Below are 23,113 nucleotides of genomic sequence, written 5' to 3'. Positions count from 1 at the left end.
AGAAAAAAGTCTCTTAATTTATTTTTTGACTTTTTTTAAAAATTTCAATTCAATTAAGTCATAAAAAAAAAACGATTTAAACATTTTTCAAAAGCGTTTCATACCAACATGAAGATTACATTTCTAAGAACTTGGCATATACATTTTTACTTATTAAGTTTATCATCCTATGAACGTCATTGTCCTTTATACAAGTATAATACTGAGATTATAAAGCAAGGCTAATTTGTTTAATCTTTTTGATTTTCAGGGCAGGCATCAGTCAGCATCTCTGTGTCTAACAGCCAGATTCAGGAGAACGTGGTGAGTGAGAGAACGTGGCGATGACAAAGATGATTATGATAATGACAACTATTAAGATAATAATGAGGATAATGTACCCAACAGGACATTGGTATGGTGTACCAGATCTTTGCTGATGAGGTTTTAGGTTCTGGACAATTTGGCGTGGTATATGGAGGTATGTCCATGACTGCAAACTCGAATTTTTCATTTGGATGTTGCTGTGCAGGTACTAAGGAATAATTGGGTTGCCAGGGAGGTCCCCCCCCCCCCCCCCCGTACTTTCCAAAAGAGCAAACCCTCAAAACTTATGATATTCCACACAGAAATCAAAGTCCAATTTAAAAATACTTGCCCATCCTAAGTATCAGCACTAGCAAGCATCACTGATGATGTGTAAGAATGGATATTTACAAAAGACAATATACAAATCATTATCATTTTCACAACTCACACAGGAAAACACAGGAAATCTGGTCGGGATGTAGCCGTGAAGGTAATCGACAAGCTTCGGTTCCCCACCAAGCAGGAGAGCCAACTGAGGAATGAAGTAGCCATACTGCAGGTGACCAGCAGGGGGCGATAGAGAATCAATGAGCTTGTCACTCATGGAACTGTGTGGCTAATGAGTGCCTTTGTATTGACCTGAATGATAACAAACATGCTGTGTGGCCTCTGATTGTGAGGACACCTAACATGAGGTCATGAATGCAAATAAGCGACAACAGTGCGAGTCACTTAATCTCATCTCTTTGTCTTGTCTTTTCTTTCACTTTCAGAGCCTGCGGCACTTAGGTATAGTGAATCTCGAGTGCATGTTTGAGACACCAGAGAAGGTGTTTGTGGTAATGGAAAAACTTCACGGTGACATGCTTGAGATGATTTTATCGAGTGAGAAAGGACGACTACCTGAGAGACTCACCAAGTTCCTAATCACACAGGTCAGTAGTATTAATAATCATTGTAAAGGCCCAAAACAATAAATGTAAAGATAACTATAACGATAACTAAATCAGCGTCTAAAATGAACACACAATATCATTCTGTTTATCCTAAGCACATGCTGCAGTTTTGTCGTCTGCCGCTTTAAATGCTTGAGCTCTTTAAAGCAGGATGGATTCTCATTGGCTGTAAATGTTTTTATTGTTCATCAGCTTGACGAAATCGCTCTGAAAGTGGTTCCAATGATTTTTTTTCTTTGTGTCATTATTATTGTTGTAGCATGGACTCTACTCTCATAGCATTAATGCGTATTCACAACAAATATGATTACTAATATTTATAATTATGTTTTAATAGTTATAAAGGCAGGGTAGGTGATTTGTTCCAGAAAAGGAATTTTTAAAAATTCCTTATTTTTTAACAAATAATTATAATAAATTATTATTTTTTAATTCCCAAATGATGAAAAATAAAACATTAGACTTTAAACCGCTCAAGCATTTAAAGCGGCAGGTGGAAAAGCTGCAGTTCATGCTTATATAGATATCGTTCTTGGTTCTGATGAGTTTTTTGGTTTTCTCTCTAGATTTTGGCTGCTCTGAGGCACCTTCACTTCAAAAACATAGTGCACTGCGACCTCAAACCTGAGAACGTGCTATTGGCATCAGCGGATCCTTTCCCACAGGTCAGAGAATTCACCAAGTGCATTTTTAACATGTCAACGCCTCGATGGAGATGCATGGGAAACAAACTAAAGCACTTTTTTTCTCTGTTTCATAACGCAAGTTTCATTTCAATTTTTTGTGACATAACACCCATGCTCCATATACATAGGTGAAACTTTGTGACTTTGGTTTTGCTCGCATCATTGGAGAGAAGTCTTTCCGCCGTTCTGTCGTGGGCACACCGGCTTACTTGGCCCCTGAGGTCCTCCTGAACCAGGGATACAATCGCTCTCTGGACATGTGGTCTGTTGGTGTGATCATGTACGTTAGCCTGAGTGGAACGTTCCCTTTCAACGAGGATGAAGACATCAATGATCAGATCCACAACGCCGCCTTCATGTACCCGCCTAACCCGTGGAAACAGATCTCTCCTGAAGGTACACTTACAGTATTAAAACCAAATAAATACAAGCCCCTCATTTGTTATACAATAAAATGTGTCAGCTCAAAAAGAATACAAGCATTTGAAAAGTTAATAGAGCTGAATAGAGCGTTTAGCGTGGCTATTCCAGGAAATTTACTTCATAATGACAAAAAGAAATATGATGCATTAAAAGCAGGCTGGTGGTTGAGTCGCTCCGTCCGCCTTTGATTTTCTGTCCGCTGCTGTAAATCATTTAGCTCCAATCAATGCAGATTTTGCTTGTGTGATCTCTGTTTCTCCATAGCTATCGACCTCATCAATAATCTGCTCCAAGTGAAGATGAGAAAACGTTACAGCGTGGACAAGAGTCTGAGCCATTCCTATCTGCAGGTAATGCCTATATTAGACCCATATCCATGCTATTATTAATGGCTCTTTCCAAGAAAATGGTGCCAGATATAGCTTTCAGGGAACATTCTGTCTACAATTCTTTGTGCTCTTAAAAAAGAAATGAAAAAAAAAAAAACAAACAAACAAAAAAAACAACCTTTTGTTATATCAAGAGGTCAAATTAACTTTTACATGTGGTGTTATATTTTATATGAGGTTTGGAAGTTTTCCATTTGCTAAAATGTAAGAAAAAAAAACTAGCTTAATTCTTTTCTGGCTTTAAACACATACAAGAAAAACAAGTTACTGATTAAAAAAAATTGAGTAACAGGCTTGAAGGTAACAGGGAAAACAAGGATTAAGGCATCACTCTTGTAGCAAATATAACACCAAATGTTGTTTTTTTCAGTTGTCAAATTGATATTAATTAAATAAATATTGCCCATAAATTACACAACTATTACCATTGTTGCTATGGGCAATGGTCATTTTTCAGAAATACATCATTATAGTGACCAATCAAGATCAAGTATTCCAGAGAGCCATGTATTATATTACTGTAAATACTGAAACAAAAATCTATATTAAATATGAATGATTCAAGGATAAGGAGACAAGGAGAAAGCTATTATATTCACACTAACAATTGACAATATATTTGTAATTATGTTAAAGGAGAAAAGAAAAATGTGAAAAACAACCCCTGAGATGACAAAATTTAAGTATGGATTTGCTGTAAAAGAGAGTTTTATGTATGGAACAGCAAATTACATTATGGACAAATAAGCCCCCTAAGTAAAGCACTTTTAGACACCGCAAAACAAAATGGATCATCATTAGCAGTGGCGTCCTTCTGTCTATATTGATTTTCTCTCTCTACCTCCCACCGCCCCTGTCCACTCTTTCAGGATTACCAGGCCTGGTTGGACCTCCGAGAGCTGGAGTCAAAGCTTGGGGAGCGTTACATAACCCACGAGAGCGATGACAGCCGCTGGCAGCAGTACGCCCATAATCACACGCTGCCCTACCCCGCTCACCTGGTGCCCCCGCCACCTGCGTCCGACGACGACGACGAGGGCACAGAGGACGCCGATATGCAGGGGCTGACGGAGCGTGTCAGCATCCTTTGAAGAAGAAACCGAGGTGACGGATGAGAGGAATGAAGAGAACCTGCCAGAACTTTAGCGACTTTTAGTGCACCATGAGCGTAGGATGGAGGTAGATATGTAGCCCTCTGTATGAAAGCGTAGCTTTGTGTGTCTTTGGTGGCCAACTGCAGGCCCTCTGAACTCTGACCTCCTTCTGCCAGAGGACTGGCGATGACTTGTTTCTGAGATGCACATAGAACTGTTTGGATCCCGGAATAGACACAAAGTCGAACTGTATAACGTCATTTTTGAAAGAATGATACGTCGGCCAATCTGCTTTAAGGAAATCCTAATTTAATTTGGCTGGTTTTGGGGTTTGCCTTTCTTAACGTTCGGTCACATTTACCTCTAAATTTTCGTGATGCGTCATGGTGGGTAAGCAGTGAGGCTCGTTGTTTATTGGGAAATGCACCCCTGTATGTTGGAGCGCTGCCCCGACACATTGCTACATTATTGACAACAGACAATGGACCTTTTCTGCTTATGTAACTGCACATTTTCAAGACCTTGTTTATAATAGTTTGTCAACACAGTATTTTAAAACTCAACACTTGTTGGAGGACGTTGCGAGATGAGACACAATGGCCAGAGACTTTCCTCTGAATGTGTATTTTCTGACAGCGGTGCTTTGAATGCGAAGAATTATGAGATAGTTTTTATGGTCTAGGTGTGATTACGTTTAAAGACGCCCTGAAAATGGCATGGGTGAAATCTGAGTGATTGGGAGTTACGGATGAGGACTAAAATGTCCCCCAAGCAGATTTCACACGTTTAAGTTTGGGCACGCAAACAACGGAAAGCTGTTTGGTTTGAGAGTGACTTGTGTGTGAGCTGTGCTTCATTCATCTGCTATTAACAATGGACCTTTTTGCCATGAAATATCACCCACAACTTAACCACTAAAGTGCAGCACACAGTTTGCATGATAAAAAATGAGTTATGGTGCGTTCATGTGCTATGGTAATTAGGGTAAATACCAAAAGCTGACGTGGAAAATGCACATGAACACCCCCTCATGTGGTATTTTCCACTGGGCAACTCGTAGAATATTTTGATGGACGAGTTGCCGAGATAAGATAACCTTTGACCATTTCAAAATGGCGGAAAGCAACGCGAGAGTCGTGAATGGTAAAAATATATACTATTCATGATCTAGAAAATATACAGAATATTATTTACCGTTTGAGTTTTTGATTAATCGTTTTCTTGCTGTTGCAGATGACTTAAGCCATCTCAAATAGTTTTAGCTAAATAACTGGTCTGGATCTCCATCTTTTTACCACATTACAACAACAAAAGCACTTGAACGCAACACACTGGTAAATACCAGAAAACATCACATTTTCCATAGCATATGAACGCACCATTAGTCAACCTCACTAATCAACTAGTCGACTATCATGACCCATCTGTAGTTTATCATACATGACAGACTGACATCATGCTATGAGTACCCAGGTCTGACGTTGTCTCATCATTCATGAGAAATGTATTAGTCATGATACGAAATGCCGAGAGAAACACCTATCTATTTAGTGGTTGGATTTTTTTTATTTTATTCTTTTGGTTTTGCATCCTGTGACTTTTAGTTTCAGATCTACTTTTTTTTTTTTTTTTTTTTTTTACATATTACTGAGAATAAACATATTACTGGTGTTTTCCAGTATCTTGTCATCGGTTTGGCCTGCAGGTGTGGTTGACCGTTGACGTCCCCTCTGAGAATGGACGTTATCTTATGAGGACTGATACGGGCTGCCATCCAGCCTTATCACAAAGACAATGAGTGCACTAAGACACTTCTCTGATCAGCAACGGGCTAGTTCAACTGATCTTCACTATAGTGGAGCTTTACTGAGGGTGTATTATTACTCCTGACTGACCCTAGACCTGTGCATTAGGCTGCATGTCACTGAGAATTAGGTTTGCTTGAAACTTCTTGCTATGAAGGACTGTTTTGTACACATGTAACCATAGAAATGATGTAGTTTGTGGAAGGGAATGTCGGCGCATTTCCAGCAGATATAATAAACATGGTGATACGTAATCTGTTTAAATGAATCTTCTTGAATGTGTGAGTCGTGTTGGAATTCTTTTTACCCGCTTTTCCTGATTGATTCTCGAAAGAATCTAGCAAAAAAAAAAGTATCCCTTTAAGGCCCCTAAAATGCGTGTATGAAGACTGGATTTTTACTGAAAATTCAGCTTTGATCACAGGAATAAATTGCATTTGAAATTATATTAAGATAGAAAACAGTTATTAAATTGAAATAACTTTTCACAATACTACTGTTTTACTTTATTTTTGATCAAATAAAAGCACTTTGATGAGCATAAGAGACCTATGTTTGGGCCCCAAACATTTGAACGATAGTATAAATGTTTTAAAATGTGCTGAATGAAACGTAACAGTACTTTAATGTGGTCACGTACACTTACTATAAAAAAATAACTATTTAAATGTCCATATCTATCAAATGTGGTATTAGTGTTTAATCTCTTTTGAACCCATTAGTGAAAGCTCAAACTTATACCTGAATTAAAGCAGCACTATGCATTTTTTTCAACCTTTAGAATATTTTTACAAAACCCTTGAGATGGTACATCTACTTACAATAGGTTGAATGACAGGTCTGTCATAGCCTGACAGTGTCTATATCGCTTTTACTGGCACTCTGTCTCTTCAAGGAGCAGGTAGAACTACAATATTCGACTGCTTTACAGCATACGTCACTTCCTCCACTTCCTCAAATTCCAACGCGAGAGCCCAAAAAGCTTTTTTTTTTTTTACCTCTGTATGTTGTTATGGCTGAAGCAGCAAGTAAAAACAAATGTGACGTGCGTCAGAAACAGTGCGGGCGCGTGATCAGTTTACTGTTAGTAATGTGTTGTGTAGCTTCGCCCCTCGCCGCATCCAATGTAGACTGCATTGCTTTCTTTTGAGGGCACTTAACACACTCAAGACGTGAAAAGTATACTGATTACTGAGACAATACCGTTTACTTACTGTAGGGGACCCTAGAGCAAAATTAAAAAAACATTTAAAAAAAAAAATAACAGAATGCTTGAAACAGGACATTATATTGTTTCAGATCTGCAAAAGTTGTTTCCTCAAAATTAGAAACATTAAATGGAAAGTTTAATATTTGCCCGGACAGTTTAAGAGGAACACCAAATGTATGAAGTAATCCAGAAACCGCTCTGTAGAAATCAGTCAGTTTGTGAAATTAATGAAAACGCAAACCAGGAGAAACAAGAAGCAAAAGTAATACTGTAATAAGTAAAAACTGTGTGAAACTCCCTTAAAGGAGTAGTTCACTTTTCAAAAAACGTTTGCTGATAATTTACTCACCCCCATTTCATACAAGATATCCATGTCTTTCTATCTTCAGTCGAAAAGAAATTAAGGTTTTTGATGAAAACATTCCAGCATTTTTCTCCATATAATGCACAAAATGAACAAATCTTTTTCCGAGTCAATAACGTGCGTCACAGAACAGAGCAAGGCGAGCATTTGTGCTTATAAAACTTAAACTTTGTTATTTTTATTTTAAATGAGCGATCGTTTCGCTTGACAAGACCCTTATTCATTGTCTGAAATCATTTAAAGCCCTTTGAACAGTTTGCAGTTTGCACTGAAACTGTCTTTTGGACCTTGAACCGTTTGGTTCCCATTGAAGTCCATTATATTTAGAAAATCCTGGAATGTTTTCATCAAAAACTTTAATTTCTTTTCGACTAAAGAAAGAATAACACGGACATCTTGGATGACATGGGGGTGACTAAATTATCAGCAAAAGTTTTTTTCAAAAGTGAACTAATCCTTTAAACGTGATTTATATAGGAATCTTATATACGAGTCTCAGTCCTTCCCATTACAGGCTCAGTAGTCAATAATGGATTCAATAAAAACACCTTTTTTTAAATAAAATATAGGTGAACTGCTTCACATTTACTAGCGGAACATAACCTAAATAATTAGTTTTTAAAGAGAATATTAGGTTTATATATGTTGAACTTAATTTAACTTCCAAGAAATCTCAGATTTCCCAGAATACCAGACCGAGAAACAGTAGGTGGCTTGGTTTAAGAGAACATTTGGTTTCAGAAGCATGTCTTGAAAAAAAAGAAAAAGATACTTTAATTAAGCTTTGATTCTGGTAAGGTTATTCATGCGGAGGCGTCAAAAAAAAAAAAAAAAAAAAAAAAGAATCGCTCATAATGAAAATTATGGTATTATTCCATTACAGCCGTTACACCAAGAAAAAAAAGGTGTAGTTTCTGTTTTCGTTAAAGAGGAAGTTGCGGCAGACGTCTGAAGCAAACTGTACGACAATGGAAGTTACTCATATTCTGCTGTTCACTGCTGTGTCTGGAAAAAGCTTTTACTCATTGTGGTTCCTTCTATCTCCATCTCATGCAGCTCAAAAAAACCCACCAGCCCTAGCCTAACATCTTCCTGTAGACACATGTGCGAGAAAGGTTTTCTCTCTCCTCCCCTTTCTCCCTCTCAATTCATCTCTTCTCCATCCACTCAGCGCAGGGTCACTTTTCATCATCTCCGGGCAGCAAGCGTTATTGAAGTGCATGATACCCTCTTCCTGTCTGAGAAAGTCTTTTCTCCGAGGTCACGCGGGGACTGTAGCTGGACTTGGGGAGGTTTTGAGGCTGAGGTTGTAAAGTTACACTGCTGAGATTTGGTGGAACTGGTGGAGAACATTTCATCATTCGTTGTGTTGATTTGCAGGTGAGATTCTCTTTATTTTTTCTGGGCTGGTTTCAATACAAGAAATTGTAATGGATAATGAGTGTGTGTGTGTATAAATGAGATCAAATCAGAGGGTGGACATGCTTGCTTGTTTCCTCTGCTATAGATAGTAACTCTACCAATGCAGTTGTCAGAGACTTGATCCTAGTAACTTAAAATGTTTACAACACTTAAATGCCAGCAAGCAATAGCTGTCATTTTACCATCTGAGTTAGCTATAGACCCAATATGGTCCGGCTATGAGTAACCCACCTCTAGACAAAATAACCTTGGATTTGGTACACTCTACAAAATGCTGAGTTGTTTTAACCCAATTTGGGGTAAAATATGGACAAACCCAAACCTGTTATTTAAAATGTTAACCCAATTACTGGGTTTGCCAATATTTGATCCAAATTTGGGTTGAAATAACTCAGCATTTTTTACAGTGTAACGTCGTTTTTGCCGAAATAACTTGCGAGATGTATGATATTCCATCATGTAAGCAAACCCAACAGGTTTCATTTCTTTGACATGTTCTATATTGATGACTAGTCTACTCTTGGGATATGGTTATTTATGTTAAATTTGAACAGACAGTCTAAATTTTGCCTTGTTTTAGCCTAGACGTCAAGGCTGTGTTTGGACGGCTGTTAGACGTCTTTTAAATGCAAAATTGCTTGGGGTCCCACTTGATAAAGAGGTTTGAAAGTACATTTTTGTACATTCTATCCTGTTTAATAAATTGCATTGTGGCAAAGCAAGCTAACTTGCTTGCTAGATTTCGGGAGATAATTACACCCTCAAAAATGTTATATTGTTGATGATGTTATATTGTCTTATGATATCCCTAAACTACGAGGTGTGTCTTTGAATTCAATGCTGATGTTTCTATAAATAACTACTTTCATTTGTCACTTAATCATGCAGTACTACCACCCAACATGACATCATGACTTTTGCGTAAACATATACGCCACTTTCGAGTCAGGTGGCGTGTTATCTCCACGCATTTTGTGCTATCCGCATGTATCCGCGTGTATGCGTATATGTCTACGCCATTAACGTCCGCGTCATTCCGCGTGTCTGAACACGCAGTCAAATCTCCAGTCATAAATGCCATTAACCCCAGTGACGGTTAAGTTTAGGGATGGGGTTGAGGTAAGTCATATCTTTTTTTTTACCTAGGATGGTAAGGAAACAGTCATAAATGCCATTAACCCCAGTGACGGTTAGGTTTAGGGACGGGGTTGAGGTAAGTCATATATTTATATAACGTTAAGTCAACGGCGTTCATAAACACGCTGAAAGGCGATTATGCGTCTTGATAGCACGCCAAAAATGGAAATACGAATTGGCGTGTCGTACACACGCTACTTCATGAGATCAGTCTGTACCGCCACCGAGCAAACGAAATATCATAAAGCTATAACATAACTTTCATCACACTCAAATTGTTATTTGACCAAGTAAAACTTCGCTATGTTACTCTACAATTTTTATTCATCAGATACAGTGACCTGTATGAGTAGTAATTCAGCACTTGCGGCTGTTTTATCAGAATGAAATGAATGTAAATTTAAGTGATCAAACGTAACCGTAACAACATTCAAGTTTAGGGAAGGAAACGTTGAACGTAACTTTAATTGTAAAATACGGATGCGTTCGACTAATGCGTTCGACTAATGCGTAGAAGCATAAAAAACCCAGTCTCTCGGCACCGCCCTGCTTCATATCATAGTAACGCTAATAAAACTTTAATAATTAGCTCATCCAATCCATGAACACGATTTTTCGATTTGAAGTACCGTCAAATTTTTTTTATTGTTGAATAAGCGACCTATAGCGACAAAACTTACACACTGTGCCTTTAACAGAAGTTATAACTGAAATGACAAAAACATTGACATGATGTAAGGTGAAGACGCTGGAGACACAGTTTTTACCTGCAGATTCAGTGTGTGTTTGCCTCAGGATGGGAGTTGTTTAGGGAGCGATTATGCCATTCAGAGGAGCTGACAGGAGCTCCAGCCCACCACTCTTCTTTCCAGACCTCCAGCCTGAATCTCAACAGCTCCCAGGGGTGCTCATTAAACCTGTAATTACCATAGCAAAACAAAAATAAAGCAGTGTAAACACATTATGTAAGCTAAGGGAAAGGAAGTGGACAGGAACTCTCCAATAAAGTAGATTATGTGTTTATCAATACTGTACAGTAACTCCTGACTGAAGAATCCAGAGTTGTCCCTTCCTTCCTTTCTGGACAAAAGATTTTGAGCTAACATTTTGAGAGTGAAAAAAGAAAAACGACAGTGGTACCCCTTTCGTTTTTTTTTTTTCGGGTCGAATCTTTGAGTTTCGATATCTCAGCTCTGGAAGGGTCTAGAGCCTCCATTTTTGCACTCAGGTCTATGTCTCATTAGCCTGGCTGCGCCCTCTTACGCACTTCCGCTCAATTTCATTTTACTTCAGTACTACGTCTGGGACCGCTCCATATCCTTAGGTTTCCAGAAATCAATTTTTTGTAGGACCAATCAGCGAATAGAGGGAGTGGCTGAGAACGATGACGTTGATGTAGTGCGTCAGTTTGAGTGCAGTAATGGCAGCGGAGAAAGACGTGAGAAAAGCTATTCGGTCCGTTGTTGGTAAAGAAACTGCCGAATATACAGAATTTAAAGCCGGATTGTTATCGTCTCACCTCTTGTTGCACAACGGAGGACCAAGTGAAGGAGGCAGAAAGGTTGGAGGTTTGTGCTGGGCAGCTCGTGCACGATGATCGTGACATTTTGGACGGACGGTTTAGCCTGGTGTTCGCGGTGTTCGGAAGCCCCGAGTCCTGGCTGCTAAACTATTGTTGAAGATCCGCTCAGGAGTCATGTCAGTCGCTCAGATTCCCAACAGTAAATTTACTGATTCTTGTGATGAACATTTTGAGCCCCTTTGTGTACTCGTGCAGGAGGTTGGTGTGTCAGTTTTACATGTTGTAAATCATACAAATTGGTTGTGATTAAAAAAAATAAATTGTCATAAATAAAAATTTGAAAACCCATACTTTGGAGACTATATTTGATTTTCAGTTTTAGATGTCAATGGTTAATTTGTTTTAATAAAAAAAACAACAACTAAATGCCATATAAAAATGTACAAACACATACTTTGAAGGCCATAATTAAGGTAATTAAGAAACAAAAATACGTAATATGAAAAATTGTTGTTTATTACACATCTGCAGATAGAGACAGACTGATCATTCACTGTAGCTGCTACAGCATTTGAGGCAGATCAGAAACGACCTCAGCGGCGTATTTGTAATGATTAGACACAGCTCCACCGTTGACTGAATAATCACTGTCCTTCATGTCAAATATACATTTCGAATTAATAATTGTTCCTAGATTAACAAAACCTGCAGCTCTCGTTGACTGAAATCCTATTGTAAATTTAATCCTCTGATCATTCGGAGTTCGGACTTGTTGTTTCTTTTACTGTCTATGGTTGTTTCCAGCCGTTTCGGCGCATGACACACGTCACTCACGACCACACATTAGCGATTGGCTATGGCAGATCGTGAGTGACTCTGGGCAGATCCAATAGATTTGAACTTTAATAGTGAACCCGCCTACAAGGAAGGAAACGTTTCTCAATTGAGGGAGGCCAGACTCTATGTACAAATTAAATGTACTAGAGTCTGGTTGAACCAGGCTAATGTCTCATGGCCCTCTATCAGAATCCAGAGTTTCAAGAAGATCAGAGAAACTCAAAATTTCGACCCGAAAAAAAACGACAGTGGTACACCTTTCGGTTTTTTTTGGGTCGAATCTTTGAGTTTCGATATCTCAGCTCTGGAAGGGTCTAGATCCTCAATTTTTGCACTCAGGTCTACGTCTCATGGCCCTCTATCAGAATCCAGAGTTTCCAGAAGATCAGAGAAACTCAAAATTTCAACCCGAAAAAAGAAAAACGACAGTGGTACACCTTTCGTTTTTTTTTTGGGTCGAATCTTTGAGTTTTGATATCTCAGCTCTGGAAGGGTCTTGAGACTCCATTTTTGCACTCAGGTCCAAGTCTTGTGGCCCTCTATCAGAATCCAGAGTTTCAAGAAGATCAGAGAATCTCAAAATTTCGACCTGAAAAAAAAAACGACAGTGGTACCCCTTTCGTTTTTTTTTTCGGGTCGAAATTTTGAGTTTCGATATCTCAGCTCTGGAAGGGTCTAGAGCCTCCATTTTTGCACTCAGGTCTAAGTCTTATGGCCCTCTATCAGAATCCAGAGTTTTGAGAAGATTGGAGAAACTTAATTTTTCGCCCGAAAACGAAAAAAAACGAAAGGGGTAACACTGTCGTTTTTTTTTTTCGGGTCGAAATTTTGAATTTCCATATCTCAGCTCTGGAAGGGTCTAGAGCCTCCATTTTTGCACTCAGGTCAAAGTCTCGTGGCCCTCTATCACAATCCAGAGTTTTGAGAAGATTGGAGAAACTTAATTTTTCGCCCGAAAACGAAAAAAAAACGAAAGGGGGTAACACTGTCGTTTTTTTTTCCGGTCGAAATTTTGAATTTCGATATCTCAGCTCTGGAACGGTCTAGAGCCTCCATTTTTGCACTCAGGTCAAAGTCTCACAGCCCTCTATCAGAATACAGAGTTTTGAGAAGATTGGAGAAACTTCATTTTTTGCCCGAAAACGAAAAAAAAAACGAAAGGGGTAACACTGTCGTTTTTTTTTTCGGGTCGAAATTTTTAATTTCCATATCTCAGCTCTGGAAGGGTCTAGAGCCTCCATTTTTGCACTCAGGTCAAAGTCTCACAGCCCTCTATCAGAATCCAGAGTTTTGAGAAGATTGGAGAAACTTAATTTTTCGCCCGAAAACTAAAAAAAACGAAAGGGGTAACACTGTCGTTTTTTTTTTCGGGTCGAAATTTTGAATTCCCATATCTCAGCTCTGGAAGGGTCTAGAGCCTCCATTTTTGCACTCAGGTCAAAGTCTGGTGGCCCTCTATCAGAATCCTGAGTTTTGAGAAGATTGGAGAAACTTAATTTTTCGCCCGAAAACGAAAAAAAACGAAAGGGGTAACACTGTCGTTTTTTTTTTCGGGTCGAAATTTTGAATTTCCATATCTCAGCTCTGGAAGGGTCTAGAGCCTCCATTTTTGCACTCAGGTCAAAGTCTCACAGCCCTCTATCAGAATCCAGAGTTTTGAGAAGATTGGAGAAACTTAATTTTTCGCCCGAAAACTGAAGAAAACGAAAGGGGTAACACTGTCGTTTTTTTTCAGGTCGAAATTTTGAATTTCCATATCTCAGCTCTGGAAGGGTCTAGAGCCTCCATTTTTGCACTCAGGTCAAAGTCTGGTGGCCCTCTATCAGAATCCTGAGTTTTGAGAAGATTGGAGAAACTTAATTTTTCGCCCGAAAACTAAAAAAAACGAAAGGGGTAACACTGTCGTTTTTTTTTTCGGGTCGAAATTTTGAATTTCCATATCTCAGCTCTGGAAGTGTCTAGAGCCTCCATTTTTGCACTCAGGTCAAAGTCTCACAGCCCTCTATCAGAATCCAGAGTTTTGAGAAGATTGGAGAAACTTAATTTTTCGCCCGAAAACGAAAAAAAACGAAAGGGGTAACACTGTCGTTTTTTTTTCGGGTCGAAATTTTAAATTTCCATATCTCAGCTCTGGAAGGGTCTAGAGCCTCCATTTTTGCACTCAGGTCAAAGTCTGGTGGCCCTCTATCAGAATCCTGAGTTTTGAGAAGATTGGAGAAACTTAATTTTTCGCCCGAAAATGAAAAAAAAAACGAAAGGGGTAACACTGTCGTTTTTTTTTTGGGTCGAAATTTTGAATTTTGATATCTCAGCTCTGGAAGGGTCTAGAGCCTCCATTTTTGCACTCAGGTCAAAGTCTCACAGCCCTCTATCAGAATCCAGAGTTTTGAGAAGATTGGAGAAACTTAATTTTTCGCCCGAAAACTAAAAAAAACGAAAGGGGTAACACTGTCGTTTTTTTTTCGGGTCGAAATTTTTAATTTCCATATCTCAGCTCTGGAAGGGTCTAGAGCCTCCATTTTTGCACTCAGGTCAAAGTCTGGTGGCCCTCTATCAGAATCCAGAGTTTTGAGAAGATTGGAGAAACTTAATTTTTCGCCCGAAAACTGAAAAAAACGAAAGGGGTAACACTGTCGTTTTTTTTTTTCGGGTCGAAATTTTGAATTTCCATATCTCAGCTCTGGAAGGGTCTAGAGCCTCCATTTTTGCACTCAGGTCAAAGTCTCACAGCCCTCTATCAGAATCCAGAGTTTTGAGAAGATTGGAGAAACTTAATTTTTCGCCCAAAAACTGAAAAAAACGAAAGGGGTAACACTGTCGTTTTTTTTTCGGGTCGAAATTTTGAATTTCCATATCTCAGCTCTGGAAGAGTCTAGAGCCTCCATTTTTGCACTCAGGTCAAAGTCTGGTGGCCCTCTATCAGAATCCTGAGTTTTGAGAAGATTGGAGAAACTTAATTTTTCGCCCGAAAACGAAAAAAAACGAAAGGGGTAACACTGTCGTTTTTTTTTTCGGGTCGAAATTTTGAATTTCCATATCTCAGCTCTGGAAGGGTCTAGAGCCTCCATTTTTGCACTCAGGTCAAAGTCTCACAGCCCTCTATCAGAATCCAGAGTTTTGAGAAGATTGGAGAAACTTAATTTTTCGCCCAAAAACTGAAAAAAACGAAAGGGGTAACACTGTCGTTTTTTTTTCGGGTCGAAATTTTGAATTTCCATATCTCAGCTCTGGAAGGGTCTAGAGCCTCCATTTTTGCACTCAGGTCAAAGTCTGGTGGCCCTCTATCAGAATCCTGAGTTTTGAGAAGATTGGAGAAACTTAATTTTTCGCCCAAAAACTGAAAAAAACGAAAGGGGTAACACTGTCGTTTTTTTTCGGGTCGAAATTTTGAATTTCCATATCTCAGCTCTGGAAAGGTCTAGAGCCTCCATTTTTGCACTCAGGTCAAAGTCTCACAGCCCTCTATCAGAATCCAGAGTTTTGAGAAGATTGGAGAAACTTAATTTTTCGCCCAAAAACTGAAAAAAACGAAAGGGGTAACACTGTCGGTTTTTTTTAGGGTCGAAATTTTGAATTTCCATATCTCAGCTCTGGAAGGGTCTAGAGCCTCCATTTTTGCACTCAGGTCAAAGTCTGGTGGCCCTCTATCAGAATCCTGAGTTTTGAGAAGATTGGAGAAACTTAATTTTTCGCCCAAAAACTGAAAAAAACGAAAGGGGTAACACTGTCGTTTTTTTTTCGGGTCGAAATTTTTAATTTCCATATCTCAGCTCTGGAAAGGTCTAGAGCCTCCATTTTTGCACTCAGGTCAAAGTCTCACAGCCCTCTATCAGAATCCAGAGTTTTGAGAAGATTGGAGAAACTTAATTTTTTTGCCCAAAAACTGAAAAAAACGAAAGGGGTAACACTGTCGTTTTTTTTTTTGGGGTCGAAATTTTGAATTTCCATATCTCAGCTCTGGAAGGGTCTAGAGCCTCCATTTTTGCACTCAGGTCAAAGTCTCACAGCCCTCTATCAGAATCCAGAGTTTTGAGAAGATTGGAGAAACTTAATTTTTCGCCCAAAAACTGAAAAAACGAAAGGGGTAATACTGTCGTTTTTTTTTTTCGGGTCGAAATTTTTAATTTCCATATCTCAGCTCTGGAAGGGTCTAGAGCCTCCATTTTTACACTCAGGTCAAAGTCTCACAGCCCTCTATCAGAATCCAGAGTTTTGAGAAGATTGGAGAAACTTAATTTTTCGCCCGAAAACTGAAAAAAACGAAAGGGCTAACACTGTCGTTTTTTTTTCGGGTCGAAATTTTGAATTTCCATATCTCAGCTCTGGAAAGGTCTAGAGCCTCCATTTTTGCACTGAGGTCAAAGTCTCACAGCCCTCTTTCAGAATCCAGAGTTTTGAGAAGATTGAAGAAACTTAATTTTTCGCCCAAAAACTGAAAAAAACGAAAGGGGTAACACTGTCGTTTTTTTTTCGGGTCGAAATTTTGAATTTCCATATCTCAGCTCTGGAAAGGTCTAGAGCCTCCATTTTTGCACTCAGGTCAAAGTCTCACAGCCCTCTATCAGAATCCAGAGTTTTGAGAAGATTGGAGAAACTTAATTTTTCGCCCAAAAACTGAAAAAAACGAAAGGGGTAACACTGTCGTTTTTTTTTCGGGTCGAAATTTTGAATTTCCATATCTCAGCTCTGGAAAGGTCTAGAGCCTCCATTTTTGCACTCAGGTCAAAGTCTCACAGCCCTCTATCAGAATCCAGAGTTTTGAGAAGATTGAAGAAACTTAATTTTTCGCCCAAAAACTGAAAAAAACGAAAGGGGTAACACTGTCGTTTTTTTTTCGGGTCGAAATTTTGAATTTCCATATCTCAGCTCTGGAAAGGTCTAGAGCCTCCATTTTTGCACTCAGGTCAAAGTCTCACAGCCCTCTATCAGAATCCAGAGTTTTGAGAAGATTGGAGAAACTTAATTTTTCGCCCAAAAACTGAAAAAAACGAAAGGGGTAACACTGTCGTTTTTTTTTAGGGTCGAAATTTTGAATTTCCATATCTCAGCTCTGGAAGGGTCTAGAGCCTCCATTTTTGCACTCAGGTCAAAGTCTGGTGGCCCTCTATCAGAATCCTGAGTTTTGAGAAGATTGGAGAAACTTAATTTTTCGCCCAAAAACTGAAAAAAACGAAAGGGGTAACACTGTCGTTTTTTTTTCGGGTCGAAATTTTTAATTTCCATATCTCAGCTCTGGAAAGGTCTAGAGCCTCCATTTTTGCACTCAGGTCAAAGTCTCACAGCCCTCTATCAGAATCCAGAGTTTTGAGAAGATTGGAGAAACTTAATTTTTTTGCCCAAAAACTGAAAAAAACGAAAGGGGTAACACTGTCGGTTTTTTTTAGGGTCGAAATTTTGAATTTCCATATCTCAGCTCTGGAAGGGTCTAGAGCCTCCATTTTTGCACTCAGGTCAAAGTCTGGTGGCCCTCTATCAGAATCCTGAGTTTTGAGAAGATTGGAGAAACTTAATTTTTCGCCCAAAAACTGAAAAAAACGAAAGGGGTAACACTGTCGTTTTTTTTTCGGGTCGAAATTTTTAATTTCCATATCTCAGCTCTGGAAAGGTCTAGAGCCTCCATTTTTGCACTCAGGTCAAAGTCTCACAGCCCTCTATCAGAATCCAGAGTTTTGAGAAGATTGGAGAAACTTAATTTTTTTGCCCAAAAACTGAAAAAAACGAAAGGGGTAACACTGTCGTTTTTTTTTTTGGGGTCGAAATTTTGAATTTCCATATCTCAGCTCTGGAAGGGTCTAGAGCCTCCATTTTTGCACTCAGGTCAAAGTCTCACAGCCCTCTATCAGAATCCAGAGTTTTGAGAAGATTGGAGAAACTTAATTTTTCGCCCAAAAACTGAAAAAACGAAAGGGGTAATACTGTCGTTTTTTTTTTCGGGTCGAAATTTTTAATTTCCATATCTCAGCTCTGGAAGGGTCTAGAGCCTCCATTTTTACACTCAGGTCAAAGTCTCACAGCCCTCTATCAGAATCCAGAGTTTTGAGAAGATTGGAGAAACTTAATTTTTCGCCCGAAAACTGAAAAAAACGAAAGGGCTAACACTGTCGTTTTTTTTTCGGGTCGAAATTTTGAATTTCCATATCTCAGCTCTGGAAAGGTCTAGAGCCTCCATTTTTGCACTGAGGTCAAAGTCTCACAGCCCTCTTTCAGAATCCAGAGTTTTGAGAAGATTGAAGAAACTTAATTTTTCGCCCAAAAACTGAAAAAAACGAAAGGGGTAACACTGTCGTTTTTTTTTCGGGTCGAAATTTTGAATTTCCATATCTCAGCTCTGGAAAGGTCTAGAGCCTCCATTTTTGCACTCAGGTCAAAGTCTCACAGCCCTCTATCAGAATCCAGAGTTTTGAGAAGATTGGAGAAACTTAATTTTTCGCCCAAAAACTGAAAAAAACGAAAGGGGTAACACTGTCGTTTTTTTTTCGGGTCGAAATTTTGAATTTCCATATCTCAGCTCTGGAAAGGTCTAGAGCCTCCATTTTTGCACTCAGGTCAAAGTCTCACAGCCCTCTATCAGAATCCAGAGTTTTGAGAAGATTGAAGAAACTTAATTTTTCGCCCAAAAACTGAAAAAAACGAAAGGGGTAACACTGTCGTTTTTTTTTCGGGTCGAAATTTTGAATTTCCATATCTCAGCTCTGGAAAGGTCTAGAGCCTCCATTTTTGCACTCAGGTCAAAGTCTCACAGCCCTCTATCAGAATCCAGAGTTTTGAGAAGATTGGAGAAACTTAATTTTTCGCCCAAAAACTGAAAAAAACGAAAGGGGTAACACTGTCGTTTTTTTTTAGGGTCGAAATTTTGAATTTCCATATCTCAGCTCTGGAAGGGTCTAGAGCCTCCATTTTTGCACTCAGGTCAAAGTCTGGTGGCCCTCTATCAGAATCCTGAGTTTTGAGAAGATTGGAGAAACTTAATTTTTCGCCCAAAAACTGAAAAAAACGAAAGGGGTAACACTGTCGTTTTTTTTTCGGGTCGAAATTTTTAATTTCCATATCTCAGCTCTGGAAAGGTCTAGAGCCTCCATTTTTGCACTCAGGTCAAAGTCTCACAGCCCTCTATCAGAATCCAGAGTTTTGAGAAGATTGGAGAAACTTAATTTTTTTGCCCAAAAACTGAAAAAAACGAAAGGGGTAACACTGTCGTTTTTTTTTTTGGGGTCGAAATTTTGAATTTCCATATCTCAGCTCTGGAAGGGTCTAGAGCCTCCATTTTTGCACTCAGGTCAAAGTCTCACAGCCCTCTATCAGAATCCAGAGTTTTGAGAAGATTGGAGAAACTTAATTTTTCGCCCAAAAACTGAAAAAACGAAAGGGGTAATACTGTCGTTTTTTTTTTTCGGGTCGAAATTTTTAATTTCCATATCTCAGCTCTGGAAGGGTCTAGAGCCTCCATTTTTACACTCAGGTCAAAGTCTCACAGCCCTCTATCAGAATCCAGAGTTTTGAGAAGATTGGAGAAACTTAATTTTTCGCCCGAAAACTGAAAAAAACGAAAGGGGTAACACTGTCGTTTTTTTTTCGGGTCGAAATTTTGAATTTCCATATCTCAGCTCTGGAAAGGTCTAGAGCCTCCATTTTTGCACTGAGGTCAAAGTCTCACAGCCCTCTTTCAGAATCCAGAGTTTTGAGAAGATTGAAGAAACTTAATTTTTCGCCCAAAAACTGAAAAAAACGAAAGGGGTAACACTGTCGTTTTTTTTTCGGGTCGAAATTTTGAATTTCCATATCTCAGCTCTGGAAAGGTCTAGAGCCTCCATTTTTGCACTCAGGTCAAAGTCTCACAGCCCTCTATCAGAATCCAGAGTTTTGAGAAGATTGGAGAAACTTAATTTTTCGCCCAAAAACTGAAAAAAACGAAAGGGGTAACACTGTCGTTTTTTTTTCGGGTCGAAATTTTGAATTTCCATATCTCAGCTCTGGAAAGGTCTAGAGCCTCCATTTTTGCACTCAGGTCAAAGTCTCACAGCCCTCTATCAGAATCCAGAGTTTTGAGAAGATTGAAGAAACTTAATTTTTCGCCCAAAAACTGAAAAAAACGAAAGGGGTAACACTGTCGTTTTTTTTTCGGGTCGAAATTTTGAATTTCCATATCTCAGCTCTGGAAAGGTCTAGAGCCTCCATTTTTGCACTCAGGTCAAAGTCTCACAGCCCTCTATCAGAATCCTGAGTTTTGAGAAGATTGGAGAAACTTAATTTTTCGCCCGAAAACGAAAAAAAACGAAAGGGGTAACACTGTCGTTTTTTTTTTCGGGTCGAAATTTTGAATTTCCATATCTCAGCTCTGGAAGGGTCTAGAGCCTCCATTTTTGCACTCAGGTCAAAGTCTCACAGCCCTCTATCAGAATCCAGAGTTTTGAGAAGATTGGAGAAACTTAATTTTTCGCCCAAAAACTGAAAAAAACGAAAGGGGTAACACTGTCGTTTTTTTTTCGGGTCGAAATTTTGAATTTCCATATCTCAGCTCTGGAAGGGTCTAGAGCCTCCATTTTTGCACTCAGGTCAAAGTCTGGTGGCCCTCTATCAGAATCCTGAGTTTTGAGAAGATTGGAGAAACTTAATTTTTCGCCCAAAAACTGAAAAAAACGAAAGGGGTAACACTGTCGTTTTTTTTTCGGGTCGAAATTTTTAATTTCCATATCTCAGCTCTGGAAAGGTCTAGAGCCTCCATTTTTGCACTCAGGTCAAAGTCTCACAGCCCTCTATCAGAATCCAGAGTTTTGAGAAGATTGGAGAAACTTAATTTTTTTGCCCAAAAACTGAAAAAAACGAAAGGGGTAACACTGTCGGTTTTTTTTAGGGTCGAAATTTTGAATTTCCATATCTCAGCTCTGGAAGGGTCTAGAGCCTCCATTTTTGCACTCAGGTCAAAGTCTGGTGGCCCTCTATCAGAATCCTGAGTTTTGAGAAGATTGGAGAAACTTAATTTTTCGCCCAAAAACTGAAAAAAACGAAAGGGGTAACACTGTCGTTTTTTTTTCGGGTCGAAATTTTTAATTTCCATATCTCAGCTCTGGAAAGGTCTAGAGCCTCCATTTTTGCACTCAGGTCAAAGTCTCACAGCCCTCTATCAGAATCCAGAGTTTTGAGAAGATTGGAGAAACTTAATTTTTTTGCCCAAAAACTGAAAAAAACGAAAGGGGTAACACTGTCGTTTTTTTTTTTGGGGTCGAAATTTTGAATTTCCATATCTCAGCTCTGGAAGGGTCTAGAGCCTCCATTTTTGCACTCAGGTCAAAGTCTCACAGCCCTCTATCAGAATCCAGAGTTTTGAGAAGATTGGAGAAACTTAATTTTTCGCCCAAAAACTGAAAAAACGAAAGGGGTAATACTGTCGTTTTTTTTTTTCGGGTCGAAATTTTTAATTTCCATATCTCAGCTCTGGAAGGGTCTAGAGCCTCCATTTTTACACTCAGGTCAAAGTCTCACAGCCCTCTATCAGAATCCAGAGTTTTGAGAAGATTGGAGAAACTTAATTTTTCGCCCGAAAACTGAAAAAAACGAAAGGGCTAACACTGTCGTTTTTTTTTCGGGTCGAAATTTTGAATTTCCATATCTCAGCTCTGGAAAGGTCTAGAGCCTCCATTTTTGCACTGAGGTCAAAGTCTCACAGCCCTCTTTCAGAATCCAGAGTTTTGAGAAGATTGAAGAAACTTAATTTTTCGCCCAAAAACTGAAAAAAACGAAAGGGGTAACACTGTCGTTTTTTTTTCGGGTCGAAATTTTGAATTTCCATATCTCAGCTCTGGAAAGGTCTAGAGCCTCCATTTTTGCACTCAGGTCAAAGTCTCACAGCCCTCTATCAGAATCCAGAGTTTTGAGAAGATTGGAGAAACTTAATTTTTCGCCCAAAAACTGAAAAAAACGAAAGGGGTAACACTGTCGTTTTTTTTTCGGGTCGAAATTTTGAATTTCCATATCTCAGCTCTGGAAAGGTCTAGAGCCTCCATTTTTGCACTCAGGTCAAAGTCTCACAGCCCTCTATCAGAATCCAGAGTTTTGAGAAGATTGAAGAAACTTAATTTTTCGCCCAAAAACTGAAAAAAACGAAAGGGGTAACACTGTCGTTTTTTTTTCGGGTCGAAATTTTGAATTTCCATATCTCAGCTCTGGAAAGGTCTAGAGCCTCCATTTTTGCACTCAGGTCAAAGTCTCACAGCCCTCTATCAGAATCCAGAGTTTTGAGAAGATTGGAGAAACTTAATTTTTCGCCCAAAAACTGAAAAAAACGAAAGGGGTAACACTGTCGTTTTTTTTTAGGGTCGAAATTTTGAATTTCCATATCTCAGCTCTGGAAGGGTCTAGAGCCTCCATTTTTGCACTCAGGTCAAAGTCTGGTGGCCCTCTATCAGAATCCTGAGTTTTGAGAAGATTGGAGAAACTTAATTTTTCGCCCAAAAACTGAAAAAAACGAAAGGGGTAACACTGTCGTTTTTTTTTCGGGTCGAAATTTTTAATTTCCATATCTCAGCTCTGGAAAGGTCTAGAGCCTCCATTTTTGCACTCAGGTCAAAGTCTCACAGCCCTCTATCAGAATCCAGAGTTTTGAGAAGATTGGAGAAACTTAATTTTTTTGCCCAAAAACTGAAAAAAACGAAAGGGGTAACACTGTCGGTTTTTTTTAGGGTCGAAATTTTGAATTTCCATATCTCAGCTCTGGAAGGGTCTAGAGCCTCCATTTTTGCACTCAGGTCAAAGTCTGGTGGCCCTCTATCAGAATCCTGAGTTTTGAGAAGATTGGAGAAACTTAATTTTTCGCCCAAAAACTGAAAAAAACGAAAGGGGTAACACTGTCGTTTTTTTTTCGGGTCGAAATTTTTAATTTCCATATCTCAGCTCTGGAAAGGTCTAGAGCCTCCATTTTTGCACTCAGGTCAAAGTCTCACAGCCCTCTATCAGAATCCAGAGTTTTGAGAAGATTGGAGAAAC

The 23,113-nt window shown here is 39.1% G+C and overlaps 2 protein-coding genes across 5 annotated transcripts in view; both read left to right on the top strand.

The window, feature by feature from the left end:
- Positions 1-5,895, top strand: part of prkd2 (protein kinase D2) — a 39,959-nt gene extending 34,064 nt beyond the window's left edge. For all 3 annotated transcript variants that reach the window (XM_089121402.1, XM_089121401.1, XM_039670788.2), the window contains 8 exons: positions 251-303; positions 388-460; positions 741-847; positions 1,062-1,223; positions 1,811-1,909; positions 2,059-2,326; positions 2,618-2,703; positions 3,612-5,895. In XM_089121402.1, the coding sequence (XP_088977528.1) occupies positions 251-303; positions 388-460; positions 741-847; positions 1,062-1,223; positions 1,811-1,909; positions 2,059-2,326; positions 2,618-2,703; positions 3,612-3,833 (1,070 nt within the window). In that variant the 3' untranslated portion in view covers positions 3,834-5,895. The remainder of the gene's footprint in view (positions 1-250; positions 304-387; positions 461-740; positions 848-1,061; positions 1,224-1,810; positions 1,910-2,058; positions 2,327-2,617; positions 2,704-3,611) is intronic.
- A 1,714-nt stretch (positions 5,896-7,609) lies between these two features.
- Positions 7,610-23,113, top strand: part of gpr184 (G protein-coupled receptor 184) — an 86,128-nt gene continuing 70,624 nt past the window's right edge. For both annotated transcript variants that reach the window (XM_089121408.1, XM_089121409.1), the window contains exon 1: positions 7,610-8,595. The gene's annotated coding sequence lies outside the window, so the exon portion shown is untranslated. The remainder of the gene's footprint in view (positions 8,596-23,113) is intronic.

Source organism: Pimephales promelas, chromosome 16, assembly GCF_988280905.1.
Source record: "Pimephales promelas chromosome 16, fPimPro1.hap1.1, whole genome shotgun sequence".
NCBI classification, from domain to species: Eukaryota; Metazoa; Chordata; class Actinopteri; order Cypriniformes; family Leuciscidae; genus Pimephales; species Pimephales promelas.
Note: the sequence above shows the minus strand (reverse complement) of the source record. Positions and strands in the feature narration are given on the sequence as shown.